Here is a 17,998-nt window from a genome sequence, read left to right as displayed (position 1 = left end):
GGTCATTATATGTCGGTATCGTAAAATATCAGGTCCTAGGATGCTAAGCATAATTTTAACGCTCATTAGAAAAGCAAGACAGATCTAAGCATGCCAGGCCAAACCTCAACCCTCTAAATTTGTGTAACAAAAAAAATAATATAAAGTTATACCAGTAGGCAACGTGGTAAGCATAGCTACAAGTGGGAGTCCAGCAAGGAGAGTCCATGTGGGTCATTCAAGCTAGGTCACTTCAGCCATTGGCTGAGAGTGGTGGTGGTGGGACTGTCAGTTAGTGGGGCCAGTTCAGCCTATACCTCTGCTAGGTAGGGTGAAGAAGTTGGCACCCTCGTTCAGTAGAAGCCACAGGGCTGCGGCGTGGTGTCGGCCGTCGGCCAGCCCCAGGTCATCAGGAAGGCCTTCACCTGTGTTCCAGCGACTCGGTTGCTCGGAGAGGCCGGGTCGTCCCTTCGTCGGGCGCCATGTGGGGCTCGGGTGTGCTGCCAACGCCAGCGGCGGGCAAGCCTCCGGCGGTGTGGTCGGTGTCTTGGAGTCTGACTCCATGTGGTCTTCGGCCTGGGAAGGCGTTGTAGGCGGCCCATGGTAGAAGCCTCTGGTAAGTGAGTGAGTCGTTGGGCGGTCTGCCGTGGTGTATTAGTACCTCGCCCCTACTGCTGTGGGTGAAGCTTTGGGCCTTGAGGTAAGACTTTGAGCCTGGCTGGGATACTGCTGACTGAGTTAGGCCTTTTGGCTTGCGTTTGAGATTCCTTTGACATGTGGGGTCGCGGCTGGCCCTTCTCGCTGTCTGCTTTAGTCTGGCGTTCGTTATGCCACCGCCATGCTGGAGGTCTTTTAGTGACAGGTGATTTGCTGTGAATCAGGCAGTCGGTGGTGTGAGGGCTCAGCCTCAGGAGGGTCTGGGCTGGCCGGGACATTTTTACCTCCAGTTTGCGCCCAAAGTCTTGGAATATTCTCTCCAGCCTCGATTCATATCTCAGCTCGCCCAATGCTTCATCGGGCTTCCACGTGGCTGGTGCTCCCCCGTCCTCCATGCGGCTAGTATGGTCACCTGTATATGGGTCAGGGTCAACCCCATGCTGTGTGGGGTGGACCGGGATATCCCCCCGGACTTGTGGGGGGGTGGGGAATAGGACTTTGTGAAGTCTCGTTAGGAGAGGGACGGGAGATCGGCCGATTCCCCCGCCCGTAGCCCCCGCTAGGCCGCAACCGCTCCACGTGGCTTGTCGGTCAGCGTCTCGGCTTTCCACACGGGACACTCCAGCAGATGTCTGCGGCAGGTGGGTACCCGTTTGGGTCAGGTTGTGAGCAGCAGGAGTCCCGGCAAGTCGCTTGAAAGTGTAGATTAGTAGGGAGCTCCTGCATGTTGCGACCGTCCGCCATGCTGGTCAAGCCCCACCCCCTAAAATTGCCTTATTTTATGTGTTTCATTTACCTGTGCATCAGTCTGAAGGAAATTTTTCTGTACACTAGGTTTCTAATTCTTTGTTTTAAGACAACTTTTGGGGTTATAATCCTCCTTATCTCATTTAAAACTTCTGCTTCTAATTTATCCATCCAATTAATTAATTTATCCTTAATTGAGATACTCTGAGGGTCATCTTAATACGGTTCCAACTTTTTTTTTTAAATCTACAATTTATTTTGCTGGAAAATAGCAACTTCACTTGCTCCATACCTAATGAGAATCTTAATACAAGCTATGGAACAGAATTCTAGGGCTTGATCCTGTTCTGTCTGGTACTCCACCACATCTAGCATAAAGATGGATCTATTTGTAACCTACAGACCTCTGGGGACAATTTTTTATTTCATAGTTTTTCCACATCTATGAAGTAATGACAAACTTTTTTAGTCTCATTTCCCCCCCCCCCCCCCATTTCTTTAAATAGTCAGTCAGGGGTCCATATTTCAGGATTCTCTATCAGTTAATTCTATATATTTAATCTTAATTATTTGTGTATTCAGAAAGTTAGCTATATTGAAAATAAAAACATAACGCAGTCATAAAAAAGAAATACAATAAATTAAGGCATATTTTGGCAACCATGAGTGGCCTAAGCAGGTTCATGCTCTTTGCCCTGCTTAGGGCAGTAATGATTAACAACACTGGGATCCTAGGTTCACTGCTTTGTTCAGCTGTAGTCTCCCTCCACCTGATCCACGTACCCCAGAATCTAAAGATTGAAACAACCACTACATCTGACTGAAGACCGACTTTAAATGGAGTCATAGCAATGAACTTCGAGGTTGGAAGTGTCTGCCTGAGACAGCCAATGGAAGCAGTCAGTCCTGCAAAGTAATTAATGGAGTTTCTCGAAAAATGCAATGTTTTAAATTGCAGGACTAACAGGGACAGGGACACTGCAGCCATACCCTTCAAAGTGTCCCTAAAAAAAAAAAAGTTATACATGTCTTCCACCAATTATGCAACTCTTCTGAATGCATTGGGGGAACTGGTCAGGGGCATTAACAAATTTGGATTTTTGGTACTTAATTAGCTCATATTGCCCATATTTACCCATGAGGGATAAATTTACTGGAATGTCTTGCAATTCCACAAATCACTCAAGTTAAAAAAAAAAATAAATAAATAAATATCGGTGCTTAAAACCCTTGAACAAAACATACCAATCACACCAGTATGCCAATTATGTTCAACCGTTCAGAGTTCATTTATTCTTACATTTTTTTTGTAGAAGTGGAGCTGTGGTGAAGCCAAACAATTGTTACAGTTTTATAACAAAAATAAAATACAGGACTAAAACCCCACAAGGCAGACTTTCAAAACTAGCTGTGTGAAATGGCTTTATTAAAAACAGTATGTCCATTCATTTAAACTGAATGACTAAGACATGGTGTTTAAAAAAAAAAATAAAAAAATAAAGAGAAAGGAAAAGCAGCCATAACAAAATTACATGTTTAACACCACACTAGGTAAAGGCTTAAAGACTAAAACCAGCCTTTACCGCTCTAACTCACGGTTACTAAAAATTTCTTTACCAAAAAGACTAAACAAATATGGGAATGTCATTGGACAAAAACAAGAAATTATGCGTTACGATCTAAACGGACATCAATTTCTCTGCCATTTATTTTGCTGCCATTCATTAATCTGCATGCCTTTTCTGCAGTTTCTGGAGAGTCAAATCGTACAGTTCCACAGCCTTTAGATTTTCCATTTTCCATTTTTATCTCTGCGAAAACTACGCGACCTGAAAAAAGGAAAAGGTATGTAACTTCACAGATGACACAAAAGAAATAAAATAAAGTGCAAATGTAATCTGAGCAGATATGAACAAGCACAACTCTAAAAGAGCAAATGTTATAATCATGGATAAGGTAACCCTGCAGGACAGTCATGGAATTGAGTTGCTCGTAGAAGAGTACTCTAGATATGTTAAAGCGACACTAGTCACCTGAACAACTACAGCTTATTGTATGTGTTCAGGTGAGATCTATAACTCCCTGCAGGCAATCTAATGTAAACACTGTATTTTCAGACGGCCACCAGAGGGACTTCCTATCATGTAGGGCCCTAAAAATTAAAATACATCTGACGTGTGCAGGAGAGAGAAGGCACTGTGTGTGCGCGCCTTCTCTCTCCTGCCTGTCAGCAGAGGAGAGGGGGCGGGCAAAGACCGCAAGCTGAGCTGTCAGTCAACTCAGCTCGCAGCTGTACGCATGCGCGGTATCGCGCTCAGGACTTCATAGGGCGGCATGAATGCTGCCCTATGAAGTATGTGCGCATGTGAGACGAAGCCGCACATGCGCACAAGGGAGCAGTGACGATTTCAAATGGAAGCGTCTGATTGCTCCCTGCTCGCGCCCGCCTATTTCGTCATTTTGACGAAATATGGGGCGTGGCTTCACGAGGCTCCCGGCGCTGGAACCAGCCAAGTAAAATAGTCTGCCTGGAGAATCCCTTTAAAAGAATCATACTAAGCACCATAACAACTTTACATTTTTGGATAGGACAGGGTGCGGTGTACCTTATTTTCTGCCCACACTTAGTACATATTTGAAGAAAAATAAATGCATTGCTGCAGCTATAAACCTGCCCCTTACATTAGTCGAGTCATGCAGGGAGTTTTACTTCGTTCTTTTCTGTCCAAGATGTGTCTATAGAATGCCAGCGTGCGTACATACTCCACTAAACTCTGATCATTGCACACAACTTGAGGACCAACTAAAAGCAGTGTTACGTTCGTATGTACGTTCGTATGTACGTTCGTATGTACGTTCGTATGTACGTTCGTATGTACGTTCGTATGTACGTTCGTATGTACGTTCGTATGTACGTTCGTATGTACGTTCGTATGTACGTTCGTATGTACGTTCGTATGTACGTTCGTATGTACGTTCGTATGTACGTTCGTATGTACGTTCGTATGTACGTTCGTATGTACGTTCGTATGTACGTTCGTATGTACGTTCGTATGTACGTTCGTATGTACGTTCGTATGTACGTTCGTATGTACGTTCGTATGTACGTTCGTATGTACGTTCGTATGTACGTTCGTATGTACGTTCGTATGTACGTTCGTATGTACGTTCGTATGTACGTTCGTATGTACGTTCGTATGTACGTTCGTATGTACGTTCGTATGTACGTTCGTATGTACGTTCGTATGTACGTTCGTATGTACGTTCGTATGTACGTTCGTATGTACGTTCGTATGTACGTTCGTATGTACGTTCGTATGTACGTTCGTATGTACGTTCGTATGTACGTTCGTATGTACGTTCGTATGTACGTTCGTATGTACGTTCGTATGTACGTTCGTATGTACGTTCGTATGTACGTTCGTATGTACGTTCGTATGTACGTTCGTATGTACGTTCGTATGTACGTTCGTATGTACGTTCGTATGTACGTTCGTATGTACGTTCGTATGTACGTTCGTATGTACGTTCGTATGTACGTTCGTATGTACGTTCGTATGTACGTTCGTATGTACGTTCGTATGTACGTTCGTATGTACGTTCGTATGTACGTTCGTATGTACGTTCGTATGTACGTTCGTATGTACGTTCGTATGTACGTTCGTATGTACGTTCGTATGTACGTTCGTATGTATGTATGTATAATTTTTTAGGTAGGGGCTTAATATAGCATAAATAGATCTATATATCTATTTCATAGGCCGCTACCAAAAATAATAATATACCAGAACTACAAGCTCATGATTTATATATATTTTTTTTTATCATCTACATAAAGCTTTATATGGGGAGTAGGAGTGTGTGTGTGGAGAGTGGTCACTTCATGCATATTTTGTACCTATAATAGGTAACATTTTCTGCGTAGACCAAAAATATTCAAATCCACTTGTCTTAAAAGCCATAATCCTACAATAATTTTAACGGACTGTCATTTACACAAAATATTTCAGAAACAACAACAACTTTGCCTCCAATTGGTCAATGTATAGTTCCACTAAACTATGAAGTACCGCCATTAACACTCACTGAGTGTAATATAGAATAAATACTTACCGCACTGATTAAATTTCTCTTTCAATTTTTGCCAAGTCAAGTCAAATGGTAGCTGGAACAAGAGAAGATATTTTTAATAACATTTTCAAATTTGGATTGCAACACAAATTTCAAGAATTGAACAACTTACATTTCGCACAAATATTTGACATCCTTTGTTTCCCCGATCTCTTAAACCACTTCCTAACTGAGAAGAGCCAAATCCTCCAAATCCTCTGTCCATGTCCATATTCCTGTCCAATCCACCTCCAATTCGGTCAAAGTTTGTGTTCATTCTGTCCATGCCAAGACCCATACCCATACTATTTACTGCACCCATGCCACTGCCTAGAAAGAAAGGAGGGGGGGAAGGGAGAAGTGTTTAAATAATTATAGCTTTAGCAAGAATATATTTTTGAGAACAAAAAACAAAAAAAAACATTAAAATAAACCTACTCATTCCAGAGCCTAGGGGACCCATTGCAGAAGAACTCATTCCTCCAAAACTGCCTACCATTGCACCACCTGTGCACAGAAGAAAGTAAAAAAAATTGGTCACAATGCAGAAAAATTCCATGACATCAATACCTCTATTATGCCCTTTATCATGTTTTTTTATAAAGGACATTTTCATAAAATATATATATTTTTGAGATATTACTAATTAAAAAGTGGAACTTTTAGAGAGGTATTATGTAATGTGTCATACTGTGGGTGCTGGGAGACTCTGAAGACTGCATCAGCATGTAGAGGTAATTGTGCCTACACTGCTACTTTAGAATTTTAGATTTTGACACCGATTAAATACACATGTAATTGATGTAATAAAATATTTCAAAATAAACATTTTACTTTTACAGTTTTCGGTCTGAAAGCAAGGGGATATTACTAATTTTGTGGAGATTGTCAGTGAATCACTCATGCCACCAGCTTATGAAAGTGAAACCGTTTGTGTTTATGTTTTCCCCACAAATAAGAAACTGCAAGATTCATGTAAAATTGAAAAAATATATAAAAATAGAATTAGACCTTAAAAAAAATTTAGGGGAGGGAAAAAAAAAGGAAAATAATCTGGCCTTTTGTTTGTGTTTTTGATACATTTGAAGCTTTGCCTACAGATGCACCAGGCTTCTAGCTAGTCAACACCAAACTAAATATTGGTGATGTAAGAAGTCCCCATTCCATACCCTAAACTACAGAAAAAATAAAAATATCGTACTCATTCCTCCAAACGAATCCCCAAATCCACGACTCAAGCCTATATCACTGCGACCAAAATCTCTGTCCATGCTGCCTCCCATTCCTCCTCGGTACATGTCTAGGAAATAAAATATATTCTTTATTAAAAGAAAAAAGTTAAAAATAGTAATAAATGCAAATGTCATGTATTTTCATACAGCCATCTTACCTCCCATGCCGCTTGCCATGCTTCCCATGCCCGCCATGCTGCTTGCCATGCTTCCACTCATGCCAGAGCCTAAACTGCCTCTGAAGTCATCCACACCACCCATTCCTACACAGAAGGAATACATTTGTAAAAGAGGGGGGTAGAAAGTAACCCAACATAAAATATACTGCAGGCCAGAGTCTAAGTATGAAGTTAATCTGATGGATCAGCAAGATTTTGATTTGTTATTTTGTATCCAACTAAGGGATATCCAAAAGCCTTCAGGTTGTTTTTTTACCTCCTGGTCCAATATAAGACTTTTTGAAGGATCTCTAGTTTCTAGATCTTAAAATAGTCTGAATTAAGTCACATTACCAATATCTGGCACTTAGGGTTTTGCTCTTGCTAAACCAAAACAGGTATAAGTAAATGTAGCAATGAAAGCCATCTGATTTAGTGCTTTATACATAGACCCAATCCATACCTGCCATTCTGCTCATGCCACTAAATCCTGCCATGTTATTAATTCCTTCCATTCCACCAAATCCACTTGCTAATATAGAAAAACAAACCAACATTAGTTTTTAAGTGTTCACACTACAGATAGCCAAATAAAACAAACAAGTAAATTTTAATGTGAAACTCACCTCCCATTCTATTCATTCCACCAAAGCCTGGACCATCCATAGCCATACCTTTAAAAAAATAAAAATTGTTAGAGCAGTTTTTCATCTCCATTTCCAAAACAAGTTTCTTTCCTTGGATAACCAAACACTTTGAGTACATGGAATTGACTTATACTTGCCTCCAGGACCCATGTTACCCATGCCAATCTGATTTGTGTTGATTGGTTGTCCACCTGGTCCTAGACCCATGCCAATACCACCAAGACCACCTGTTGATAAAGCAGTAATTTACACATGTATGGTTGTTCTGTAAAGCAAAACATCTAAACAGTTTAACAATATACTGTATGCACATTGGTTCTGAGCCCACATTGGTTCTGAGCCCAAGAATGGCACATTCCCTTGCCTAAACTGTTCACATCGTAACAATGTTATTAATAGGGTACTTTTTAGACGTTCCCTCCAGAGTAGGAAATACAAAATTAGTAAATTAACTCAGACTATGTTGGATTATAAGGATAGCTCTTACTAGGTGTACATATATGGCCCTGGTGGTCAGGCATTTTAAATCCGATAAACAACGTTAAACACTACAGGGTCAGTAACACAAACATCTAGCGCACCCCTTAAATATAGTAAAATATCTTACCTTTATCCCAGTCTGCTAATGCTGGCTCTGCTCCTGATTTGCATTCTTACCGGACAGACATTTTTCAGCCGATCACAATGCTATCCCATAGAAAAGCATTGGGTTGGCTGAGATTGTCAATTCTGATGATCTCAGCCAAGGAGGCGAGGTGGGGGGAGAGCCAGCACGAGCAGATTGGACATTCACTATCTCCACATAGAGATGCAATGAATTAATGCAGCTCTATGAGGAAAGTTCAGTGTCTCCATGCAGACGGTGGAGACACTGGATGTCAGTGCAGCACTGCCCCAGGAAGCATCTCTAGTAACCTGAGTGGCGGCCACTAGACTAATGAAAACACTGCCTTTTCTCTGAAAAGAGTTTGCAGCAAAAAGGCCTGCAGGGATTGACTATACCCACCAGGCAACTACTTAAGCTGTAGTTATTCTGGTGACTAGAGTGTTTTAACAAACTTAGAGCACAGATTATAGATAAAGCCCCAATACCTGCGAATTTGAGGGTGGGAATTCTCCAACAGAAGACATTGAAATGGATCAGTATTTTGTTGTGGGTTTTATCTAGACACTGAAAAAAGATCTTCTAGATATAAGTATCATTATAAGTCATTGAATTGGTTATAGTGCCTGAAGACCTCTGGTGCAGTCCCACCATTCAGTGCCAAATCTTTTTTTGAGCAGCTTAACATTAACTGAACTTCCCTAGTTGTATACAGCCTTGAACCCACTGGCATGACCAAGGCAGAAATTACACTGCTTAGCCATACCAATTCATACCAGCAACGGGTCGCTTTATTTTTTAAACTACTTACGAGGTAGCTGAGGTGCTTTATTTTCCATTGCATGAAAGTCATCGTGAGGGATTGATTTATCATCCTGGTTTAAAAAAAAAAAAAAATCTGTAAGTAAAATGAATAAGAAGGAGACATGGAGCCAAGATCTGTGTGTCATATTCTACTTGCCATTTTCACGTGCATAGGTCTGTCAAACAAAAACTGTCCATTGAACATAGCTGGGTGTAAGCTGGTTAAGGAACAATGCAGTCTACAGAGAGACATAACCATCAATGCTAATTCACAACATAAAGGGTTTCTCCATAATACATGTAACATTAGAGACTGCATAAGAGCAAAAGGCTTGCAAACTATGTACTCTTACATTCACTCTTCACATCTTGTATTTTTTATATAGTTACCAAAACAATTTTAGCGTAATGAATCAGTTTTGGTGCGTAGATCATGCCCCTGCAGTCTCACTGCTCAATTCTATACCATTTAGGAGTAAAGTCACTTTGTTTATGCACCTAGTTACACCTCCCTGCATGTGAGACTCACACAGCCTTCCTAAAAACACTTCCTGTAAAGGGTCATCTAATGTTTATACAAGAAATTTTCCAGGCACTCAAAAGGTGTTCAAGTCGCAGGCAGTTTTAATAGAACAAAAAAGAGCAGCAACATTTTGACCTGCTAAGAGTTTTGTCAAGCTTGGCAAAGACCTCTTAGCAGGTTGAAATGTTGCTGCTCCTTTTGTTCCATTAAAAACTGCCTGAAGCTTGAACACCTTGAGTGCCTGGAAAAAAAAAACAATTTGTGTTGCCTTATCGTTGTGGGATTGCTAGTCCTGCTCTAAAGCAGCTGGTGGCTGCTGGGATTGAGTGCGGCTCCTATCACCACCTCTGCAATGTAATGATTATACACCCGCTATTGCAGATTCCTTTAAATTTATAATTATTTATCTCCTGCTCTGTTAGTAGCTTGCTAAACTCATGCAGGAACCTCCGGTGTGTAATTAAGGTTCATTTTACAGACCATGAGATAAACACTTTTAAGGTAAGTTGCTTCATATTGAAAGTGAAACCATTCTCTCCCCCCCGGGCTGTATTTTAACTCCTAAATGGCAGAGAACTGAGCTGTAAAATGTCAGAGGCATGATCTATACACTAAAACTGCTTCATTAAGCTTAAGATGTTTTGTGACTAGTGTAAACAAATTACCCAAATATAATAAGAAATTACACAGCTACATTGCATTTTACATTTTTTTTTTATGAAACAAAGGATACAAATCGCTTGTACTGCTTCAAGTGACTGTTCAAAGGTAACTGTTCCCATTCCACGGCTTTTGCCATCTTTATCCTCCTTGATATCTGCTCGCTTTACAGCTCCTGCAATGCTGAATACCTCTTTCAATTTCTTCCAACCAACTTTAAAGTCAAGCTAAAAATAAATAAATGTAAGAACATAAGACACCAAAAGCATACACGTTTCCTTGTAGGAATGTTATCCAAGGTCATGTTGCACTATTCCAACATTCATATATTCTCAAGTAATTCTCCTTGAAAAGGGCACTTTGTCAAAGCATTGAGTGTGTTTGGGTATTGTCTTTGCAGATTGCAAAACTTTACCGTTGTAAACTTGTTCATGAGGAAATACAGGTCCCTTGACAATCGTTTTTCCTAATGTATATTTTGGTATCTTTGATTACTTCTGTATTCTGTATTGTGACTAAATTTAGCCCAATGATCGACTTGGGATTGTATTACAAGAAAATTGAATAAATAATATATATATATATATATATATATATATATATATTTTTTTTAAATCCATCTATTTAAAAAAAAAAAAAAAAACACTAACACAGGGCCCTACTTAGTTCAGCCCCCAGAGTCTATAATGTATTGCATTTAAAACATGGTTCTATTCGGGGAACGGGTGGTGTGATGCATAGAGCGGTTAAAATAGTGGAAATACATAATTATTCCAGACTGCATTGATTTGATTCGTAGTGACACTTTAAAATAACCTTTTGGTTAGTTATACTTACATTAGCAACAAACACAGTAGTACCCAGTCTTCCTGCTCTTAAGGCAGTGATAATTTCTGGGGGTATGTTAGGATTATTGAGTATTGAAGGTGGGAGATTCATGATTCCAGGACCCATTTCAGAATTATGACCACTAGGGAAGGGCCCACCTCCACGTTGCAAAGCTCTTCGTGCATGCTCTCCGTCTGCATCCTGCAAAAATAAAGGAAACCATTTTAAAGAATCCTGATCTTGGTTTATTATATACAGACACACAACCATGGGGGTAAGTTGGTTCCCAAAACTGAAGGAACACACTTAGCCCAATAGCAACTTAAGCTCATCTAACATTGTTGCAGCAGTATCCAGGCACCTTTTTACGTAAATGAATTAAACAATTTGGCAACGGTTTAACCATGAAGTCGTGGCTCAGGTGGCCTGCACTTCTGCCTCACAATGTGCTGGGCTTTAGGTGCAAAGGAATGACACATTTTGTAAAACTGCCTCAAAACAGTTTGACACACTTCTGGGGAATGAAATCCAGAGACTCATAGCAGCTCAAACACCACAGTAATCTGTACTGGATAGGAGGCTTGGAGTGTCACTTAAACCAGTTTCAATTAACACTTGTCCTGCATGAGCTGTATGGGATATGTACTTTACAGACCTGGCAGCAATTTAATTCATTAACTGGCACAATAGAATAGACATACAGTAGAAATGATTAACTTTGGAAGGCCTGGTCACAGAAAATCTACTCAATACCAAGCAAAAATTATTAAAGGAAAAAGTTATGCCTTTTTGTATGGATATAACATTATCTAGAGACTCAAGTCATCCTAAGCTCTTACCGCTTTAATGTTAAGGGGTCTTCCATTAAGATCATGTTTACTCATTACTTCTAGAGCTTTTGTAACAAATTCCATATCCTTGAACTCCACAACACTAAAAACAAATAAAAAAAATTAAAGTTGAAGACAATGTATTACATCGTTAAAATAATCAAATAATTATTTTTTTTTAATAGAAAGCAAACACTTACCCACAGCCCTAAATCCATTAGACCACATAAAAAAGAAAGAAGGAAGAATAAAATTAGTTTGCAAGTTACAGATTACACCAGAAAACAGAAGTTTTATTTTAGCAACATATGTAAAATGTCATGGTTCATAAAAACAAAATCTAATTGCATATGAAATGCTGCTGAATATTTGTTCTTTTTTTGATTTATATAAAAGTAGGAAACCATTTGTGGTTTCTCTCAAATTCAACTACTTTTCATTTTACAGGACATTAAAATTTCTGTGCAATTTTATGTTACATGGAAATTCAGATAACTTCGTATTAGCCTCTACAAACACATGGCTGAAATTTTGGATCAGTTCCAGAAAACAGAGGAAACGGGATACAGATTATCTTCCTTCCGCATGCTAAATGTCTGTCCCTTGTCTCATCATTAGACTGTAAGCCTTTGAAAGCTTAATCAATATCAGTTTAAAAAACTAGCTCTGGGACTCAGAACGTTCACAGCACTGACTGTGGAGCAGCCCTGCAAACAACAACAGGCATTTATAGTCAAAAAAAAAAAAAAGGAAATTCAGTACACTCCCAGTAATACTGTCAGATTTGCAAGTGATTTTTTTTTTATATAGCAAAGATCAAGTTTAAACTGAACCAGTATTCAAAACCTGACAGCCTTCTGCATTGAGCTTTTAGCAGCAAACTCACAAGAGTTGAGCAAGCAAAATGTTTGTAAAACAATGAAAATGCAGTTAGTCACTTTCAACCTCTTGTAATTTAGAGATGAGAATAAACGACTGAACCCTGGAACATTCATACTGCAATACAGTATAATAAAATGAAACTTACTTTCCCAAAATAACTTTTACAGGTATTACAGAAGACTGCTGAGGGACTTTTACGCCTCAAGCAAGTTGTTGCTCACGGCACTTACCCTTGATTTTCCTTCAGCATCCTTAAAGAGCTCCACGTATGTAACCTCACCAACTACATAAGACATACAAAGGGAAAATACCAAAAGACAATGCATTTAAAACACCAGTAGCTTTCTTTACTGTGCCCTGTGCACAACACTACAAAAATAACCTATTATTCACCAACAATCAAACCCAGACCAGCATACCACCTGTCTGGCTACATGATTTAGCTACTTTTCAGAATATATGTGAAGCAGCCACATTATCAAAAGCAATGCAAACTACCAGATTGTAACCTCTTTATTGCTATAAGTTATATTTTGCCAGTATGATGTAGTTGGTGAACAAATTCAGATGCAAAACTGGACCCTCAGCCAACATTATCACTTTAGCGTTTGTCATCCAACTCACAACAGCTGTTTTAAGGTGACCTTCTACCTGAATGTCTTCAATGGTAAAATTGCCTTAAAATCCAAATTTACAAAGTCATGTGTTTCACAGCAAGCTACAAACAAGGGAATACAGTGAAAAAAACCAATCAAATAGTCATGTCACCTTACAACAGATACACCAGACATTACAAACATTACATTTTAGGAAGCTACCATAAAACCAGATGATTCAATTTGAGCATAATCAATTTCCTGAGTAAAAATAATTGCAAAGACAATACTTTCCCCCCAGTTTCACTGTAATTTGTTTCATGGGTAGGAATTAAATGGCTTATTAAGCCAAAATTTCACAATTCAAATTTTGAATGAAAATTGCAGCAGACTTTCTGGTAATACAGAAAAAAACACAATAATAAACATGCTATAGCTCTGTATAATGCATACAAGTCAAGTTTTAGTATTGTTATTTATGTGTGCTTATTAAAACACTAAAATGTTTTAAATCTAGCTTAACTGAAGGGGGAAAAGTACATAACTATTCAATTGTAAATTGTACTAAGCATAAATTTCCATATTACTAAAAAAAAAAAAAAAAAAAAAAGAGTGGCAAGTTAATAGATAACTAATGTCAAATTACAAATGATGCTTTTGGTAAGGAAAGCAGCAACTTCTTAGAAGAGATGTAAATGACAGGGAACCTGGATGAACTCATGTTTGCAATGCTACCAATGGTTTACCTTTTTCCCTCATAAGATCTTTGATGGCTTGCCACTTCATGTCATAAGGGATATTACTGATGAATACTCTATTACGACTTTGACCCTTTTTGTCTCCAGAGCCAGACGGTCTGTCTTTGCCATATGGGTGGAATCTACTACCCTTTCTGTTTCCGGTAGATTTTTCCTTCAATGAGGGTTTTTCTTCTTTTGGAGAATCTTCATCTCTTTATGAAAAAGACAGATTAAGCATATACATACATAACATATTTAGAACATTATTAGCTTAAGCTAGTTTAAAAATAGATGTATAACAAAATATTATTTAAATTATACTTGTATGTTTGTTTGTTTTTTAAACGCTGGTTAGGATGTCAGGAGTGCCTTGGTCGGTTCCCTGGGAACGGGACAAGCCGTTTACTAACAGTTTGCCTCTTTCTTGGGTCCAACCAGGCTCCAGTGCAATTTCTCCTTTTAGTGATGCATTTCCGGTTTCTGCAGAAGCCCAACCAGTCACTATTCATTAGTTGAGAGCATCAGCTGAACGCTCTTAGCGAATTAATGACAAACTGTGCAAAAAAACATTTGTACAGAATTAATATTACCCAGCCAGGAACTTTAATTCTGGACTCACACCAGGACGCTGCCAGATGTAGAGTTACACCTCCGACAGTCAAGGGGTAAAACTTGGTATGTACAGAGTTTCCTACAGAAACACTGTATATACAGGCTCCAGGCACCATGACCCACTTACATAGAAAGTGACATCAAATAAGAACCATTTGCCCATCTAGTCTGCCCAATTTTCTGAATACTTTCATTGATTCCTGGCCTATATCTAGGATAGCCTTGAGTCTATCCCACACACTCCCTCGCTGTGTTTACTTCTACCACTTCAGCTGGAAGGCTACTCCATGCATCCACTACCCTAAAGTGGTCATGGAGCAACCATTTAAAACTTATGCTATATAGACATGAAAACAACTTTAGCTTAATTAAGTAGTTTTGGTGTGTTTAATTTTCTACCATTTTGGAATTAAAAGGTACATAGCAAAGCATTGGAAGACTATTGCACATGTATGGCAAACCACTGTACCATATAGCAAATCTCCATAGAGTTGCACGGATTCAAAAGTTCAGTGTCACACTGACCCAGGAAGCACCTCTAGTGGCTGCCTGAGTGACTACTGTTGGAGGTGTCCCTAGACAGCAATGTAAAATGCATGCAGAGACTGACTATTGTCGCTAGAACAACTTAAGCTAAAGTTGTTTTGGTGCCTATAGAGTCACTTTTATCCCTTCATGATAGGCAACATGATGACCCCAAATCAAATTTCAGACTTGTATGAAGAGAATGTGTGAAAAGGAAAAATATTTTAACATGCCAGTGGAGGTTGAAGATAGGATAAATTAAAACCTCAACATACTAAAATACTTTTGGGAAAATTAAATTTCTACAAAAATATATACTTTGTATTATGTGTCGGCTATTCAAGTTATAGTCTCAGCAGACCAAATTTCACAGAAACTTAAAAGTGCCCCTATAATGCATTATATGGATATTGCAAGAAGATCAGGATTTTTGTTAAATCCAAACCCAGAATAACCAGCAGCAACCTAACTAGTCTTAAACCTACACATAATATAAGTGGGCACCAAGAGTATCCCCTTGAAATAAAAGACTGGAAAGTAATTTATCTAAAAAAAAATTGATGGGTGCATATGTTTAAAAGAAAACACTGCAGTACAGACTAGGATTATTTGCAATTTGTCACCATTTTTAATTAAAAATAAATACTTTTACAGGCCCTGGGTGCGCTGTAATATAGCTCTCAGTCTATACACAGGCCCTGGGTGTGCTGTAATATAGCTCTCAGTCTATACACAGGCCCTGGGTGCGCTGTAATATAGCTCTCAGTCGATACACAGGCCCTGGGTGCGCTGTAATATAGCTCTCAGTCGATACACAGGCCCTGGGTGCGCTGTAATATAGCTCTCAGTCGATACACAGGCCCTGGGTGCGCTGTAATATAGCTCTCAGTCGATACACAGGCCCTGGGTGCGCTGTAATATAGCTCTCAGTCGATACACAGGCCCTGGGTGCGCTGTAATATAGCTTGGTCTATACACAGGCCGTGGGTGCACTGTAATATAGCTCTCAGTCTATACACAGGCCGTGGGTGCACTGTAATATAGCTCTCAGTCTATACACAGGCCGTGGGTGCACTGTAATATAGCTCTCAGTCTATACACAGGCCGTGGGTGCACTGTAATATAGCTCTCAGTCTATACACAGGCCCTGGGTGTGCTGTAATATAGCTCTCAGTCTATACACAGGCCCTGGGTACGCTGTAATATAGCTCTCAGTCTATACACAGGCCCTGGGTGCGCTGTAATATAGCTCTCAGTCTATACACAGGCCCTGGGTGTGCTGTAATATAGCTCGGTCTATACACAGGCCCTGGGTACGCTGTAATATAGCTCGGCCTATACACAGGCCCTGGTGCGCTGTAATATAGCTCGGCCTATACACAGGCCCTGGTGCGCTGTAATATAGCTCGGCCTATACACAGGCCCTGGTGCGCTGTAATATAGCTCGGCCTATACACAGGCCCTGGTGCGCTGTAATATAGCTCGGCCTATACACAGGCCCTGGTGCACTGTAATATAGCTCGGCCTATACACAGGCCCTGGTGCGCTGTAATATAGCTCTCAGTCTATACACAGGCCCTGGGTGCACTGTAATATAGCTCTCAGTCTATACACAGGCCCTGGGTGCACTGTAATATAGCTCTCAGTCTATACACAGGCCCTGGGTGCGCTGTAATATAGCTCTCAGTCTATACACAGGCCCTGGGTGTGCTGTAATATAGCTCTCAATCTATACACAGGCCCTGGGTACGCTGTAATATAGCTCTCAGTCTATACACAGGCCCTGGGTACGCTGTAATATAGCTCTCAGTCTATACACAGGCCCTGGGTGCGCTGTAATATAGCTCGGTCTATACACAGGCCCTGGGTGCGCTGTAATATAGCTCGGTCTATACACAGGCCCTGGGTGCGCTGTAACATAGCTCGGTCTATACACAGGCCCTGGGTGCGCTGTAATATAGCTCGGTCTATACACAGGCCCTGGGTGCGCTGTAATATAGCTCTCAGTCTATACACAGGCCCTGGGTGTGCTGTAATATAGCTCGGTCTATACACAGGCCCTGGGTGCGCTGTAATATAGCTCGGTCTATACACAGGCCCTGGGTGCGCTGTAATATAGCTCGGTCTATACACAGGCCCTGGGTGTGCAGCCGTATTACTCGGCCCAGCCGCCATTATTCTCCCTCTCAGCAGCCGGTCTCCGCTGGCCCGGGCTCTCTCCTCTCCCGCCTCGGGCCGGCGGCCATTTGCTGAGAGGCCGGAGCACCTACTTCTTGACGCCGTTGGTGGGGGCCTCCTCTCCCGCGCTCTCATCGCCCTGGTCCTCGTTGACGCTGTTGTTAACGCTGTTGTTGTCGCTGCTGGTGTGCAGTGCGTCCTGGGAATCCTGCTGGTCCATGTCAGCCATGTTCAGAGCTCCGATCTCTCAGTGTCTCACACAACAGACCGAGCGCGCAGCGACGACGAGTTCAAAGGGCCGCAACGTCTCCGCTTTACCCAGAGTGCGTAATCACGCGCGTGCTCTCGCGAGAGGAAACCCTTACTTTTCTTTAGTTCTTTTTTTTTTTTTTTTTTGTCATCGCTTTCAATAACTTTATTAGTTCAGTGATCAAGGAGCAGAGCAATAAAGATGTTGGGCAGTTGTTGTTGCTATGTGACGGCTGATCCATCCCAGCACGTGTTATATTGGTGTTTTTTTTTTTTTATACATTTGTTGTCTGGAGGAGATGAATAGGTTTCGAGCTTCACACAAATTCATGCAATTCCATAAACATAGATATTTAGATTGTAAGCTCATGGGCAGAGCAGGGCCTCTACCTAATGTGTTGGTCTGTGTATGCTGTATTTTCTTTTTTTTTCCTAAT

General features: G+C 40.5%; 1 protein-coding gene across 1 annotated transcript; it reads right to left on the bottom strand.

Moving 5' to 3' along the window:
- Positions 1-2,648: 2,648 nt before the first annotated feature.
- Positions 2,649-17,667, bottom strand: MYEF2 (myelin expression factor 2). The gene is made up of 17 exons (XM_063449031.1): positions 17,405-17,667; positions 14,004-14,209; positions 12,892-12,944; positions 11,980-11,987; positions 11,789-11,882; positions 10,959-11,150; positions 10,195-10,348; positions 9,096-9,145; positions 8,946-9,009; positions 7,668-7,757; positions 7,506-7,557; positions 7,347-7,411; positions 6,695-6,793; positions 5,932-6,000; positions 5,627-5,823; positions 5,497-5,548; positions 2,649-3,212 (listed from the first exon to the last, which is right to left on the bottom strand). The coding sequence occupies exons 1-17, from the start codon at positions 17,539-17,541 to the stop codon at positions 3,049-3,051; spliced, it is 1,746 nt and encodes a 581-aa protein (XP_063305101.1). The 5' UTR covers positions 17,542-17,667; the 3' UTR covers positions 2,649-3,048.
- Positions 17,668-17,998: the final 331 nt, after the last annotated feature.

This window comes from Pelobates fuscus, chromosome 3 (assembly GCF_036172605.1).
Source record: "Pelobates fuscus isolate aPelFus1 chromosome 3, aPelFus1.pri, whole genome shotgun sequence".
In the NCBI taxonomy this organism is placed as follows: domain Eukaryota; kingdom Metazoa; phylum Chordata; class Amphibia; order Anura; family Pelobatidae; genus Pelobates; species Pelobates fuscus.
This window is presented reverse-complemented; position numbering and strand designations above follow the sequence as displayed.

Excerpts from the sequence above, each read along its gene's own strand:
- MYEF2 (XM_063449031.1), bottom strand. The coding sequence starts at position 17,541 with ATGGCTGACATGGACCAGCAGGATTCCCAGGACGCACTGCACACCAGC. Across the intron at positions 10,349-10,958 it reads CTACTGTGTTTGTTGCTAAT|CTTGACTTTAAAGTTGGTTG; the intron begins GTAAGTATAACT and ends ATTTATTTTTAG. Across the intron at positions 6,001-6,694 it reads GGATTCGTTTGGAGGAATGA|GTGGTGCAATGGTAGGCAGT; the intron begins GTACGATATTTT and ends TTCTGTGCACAG.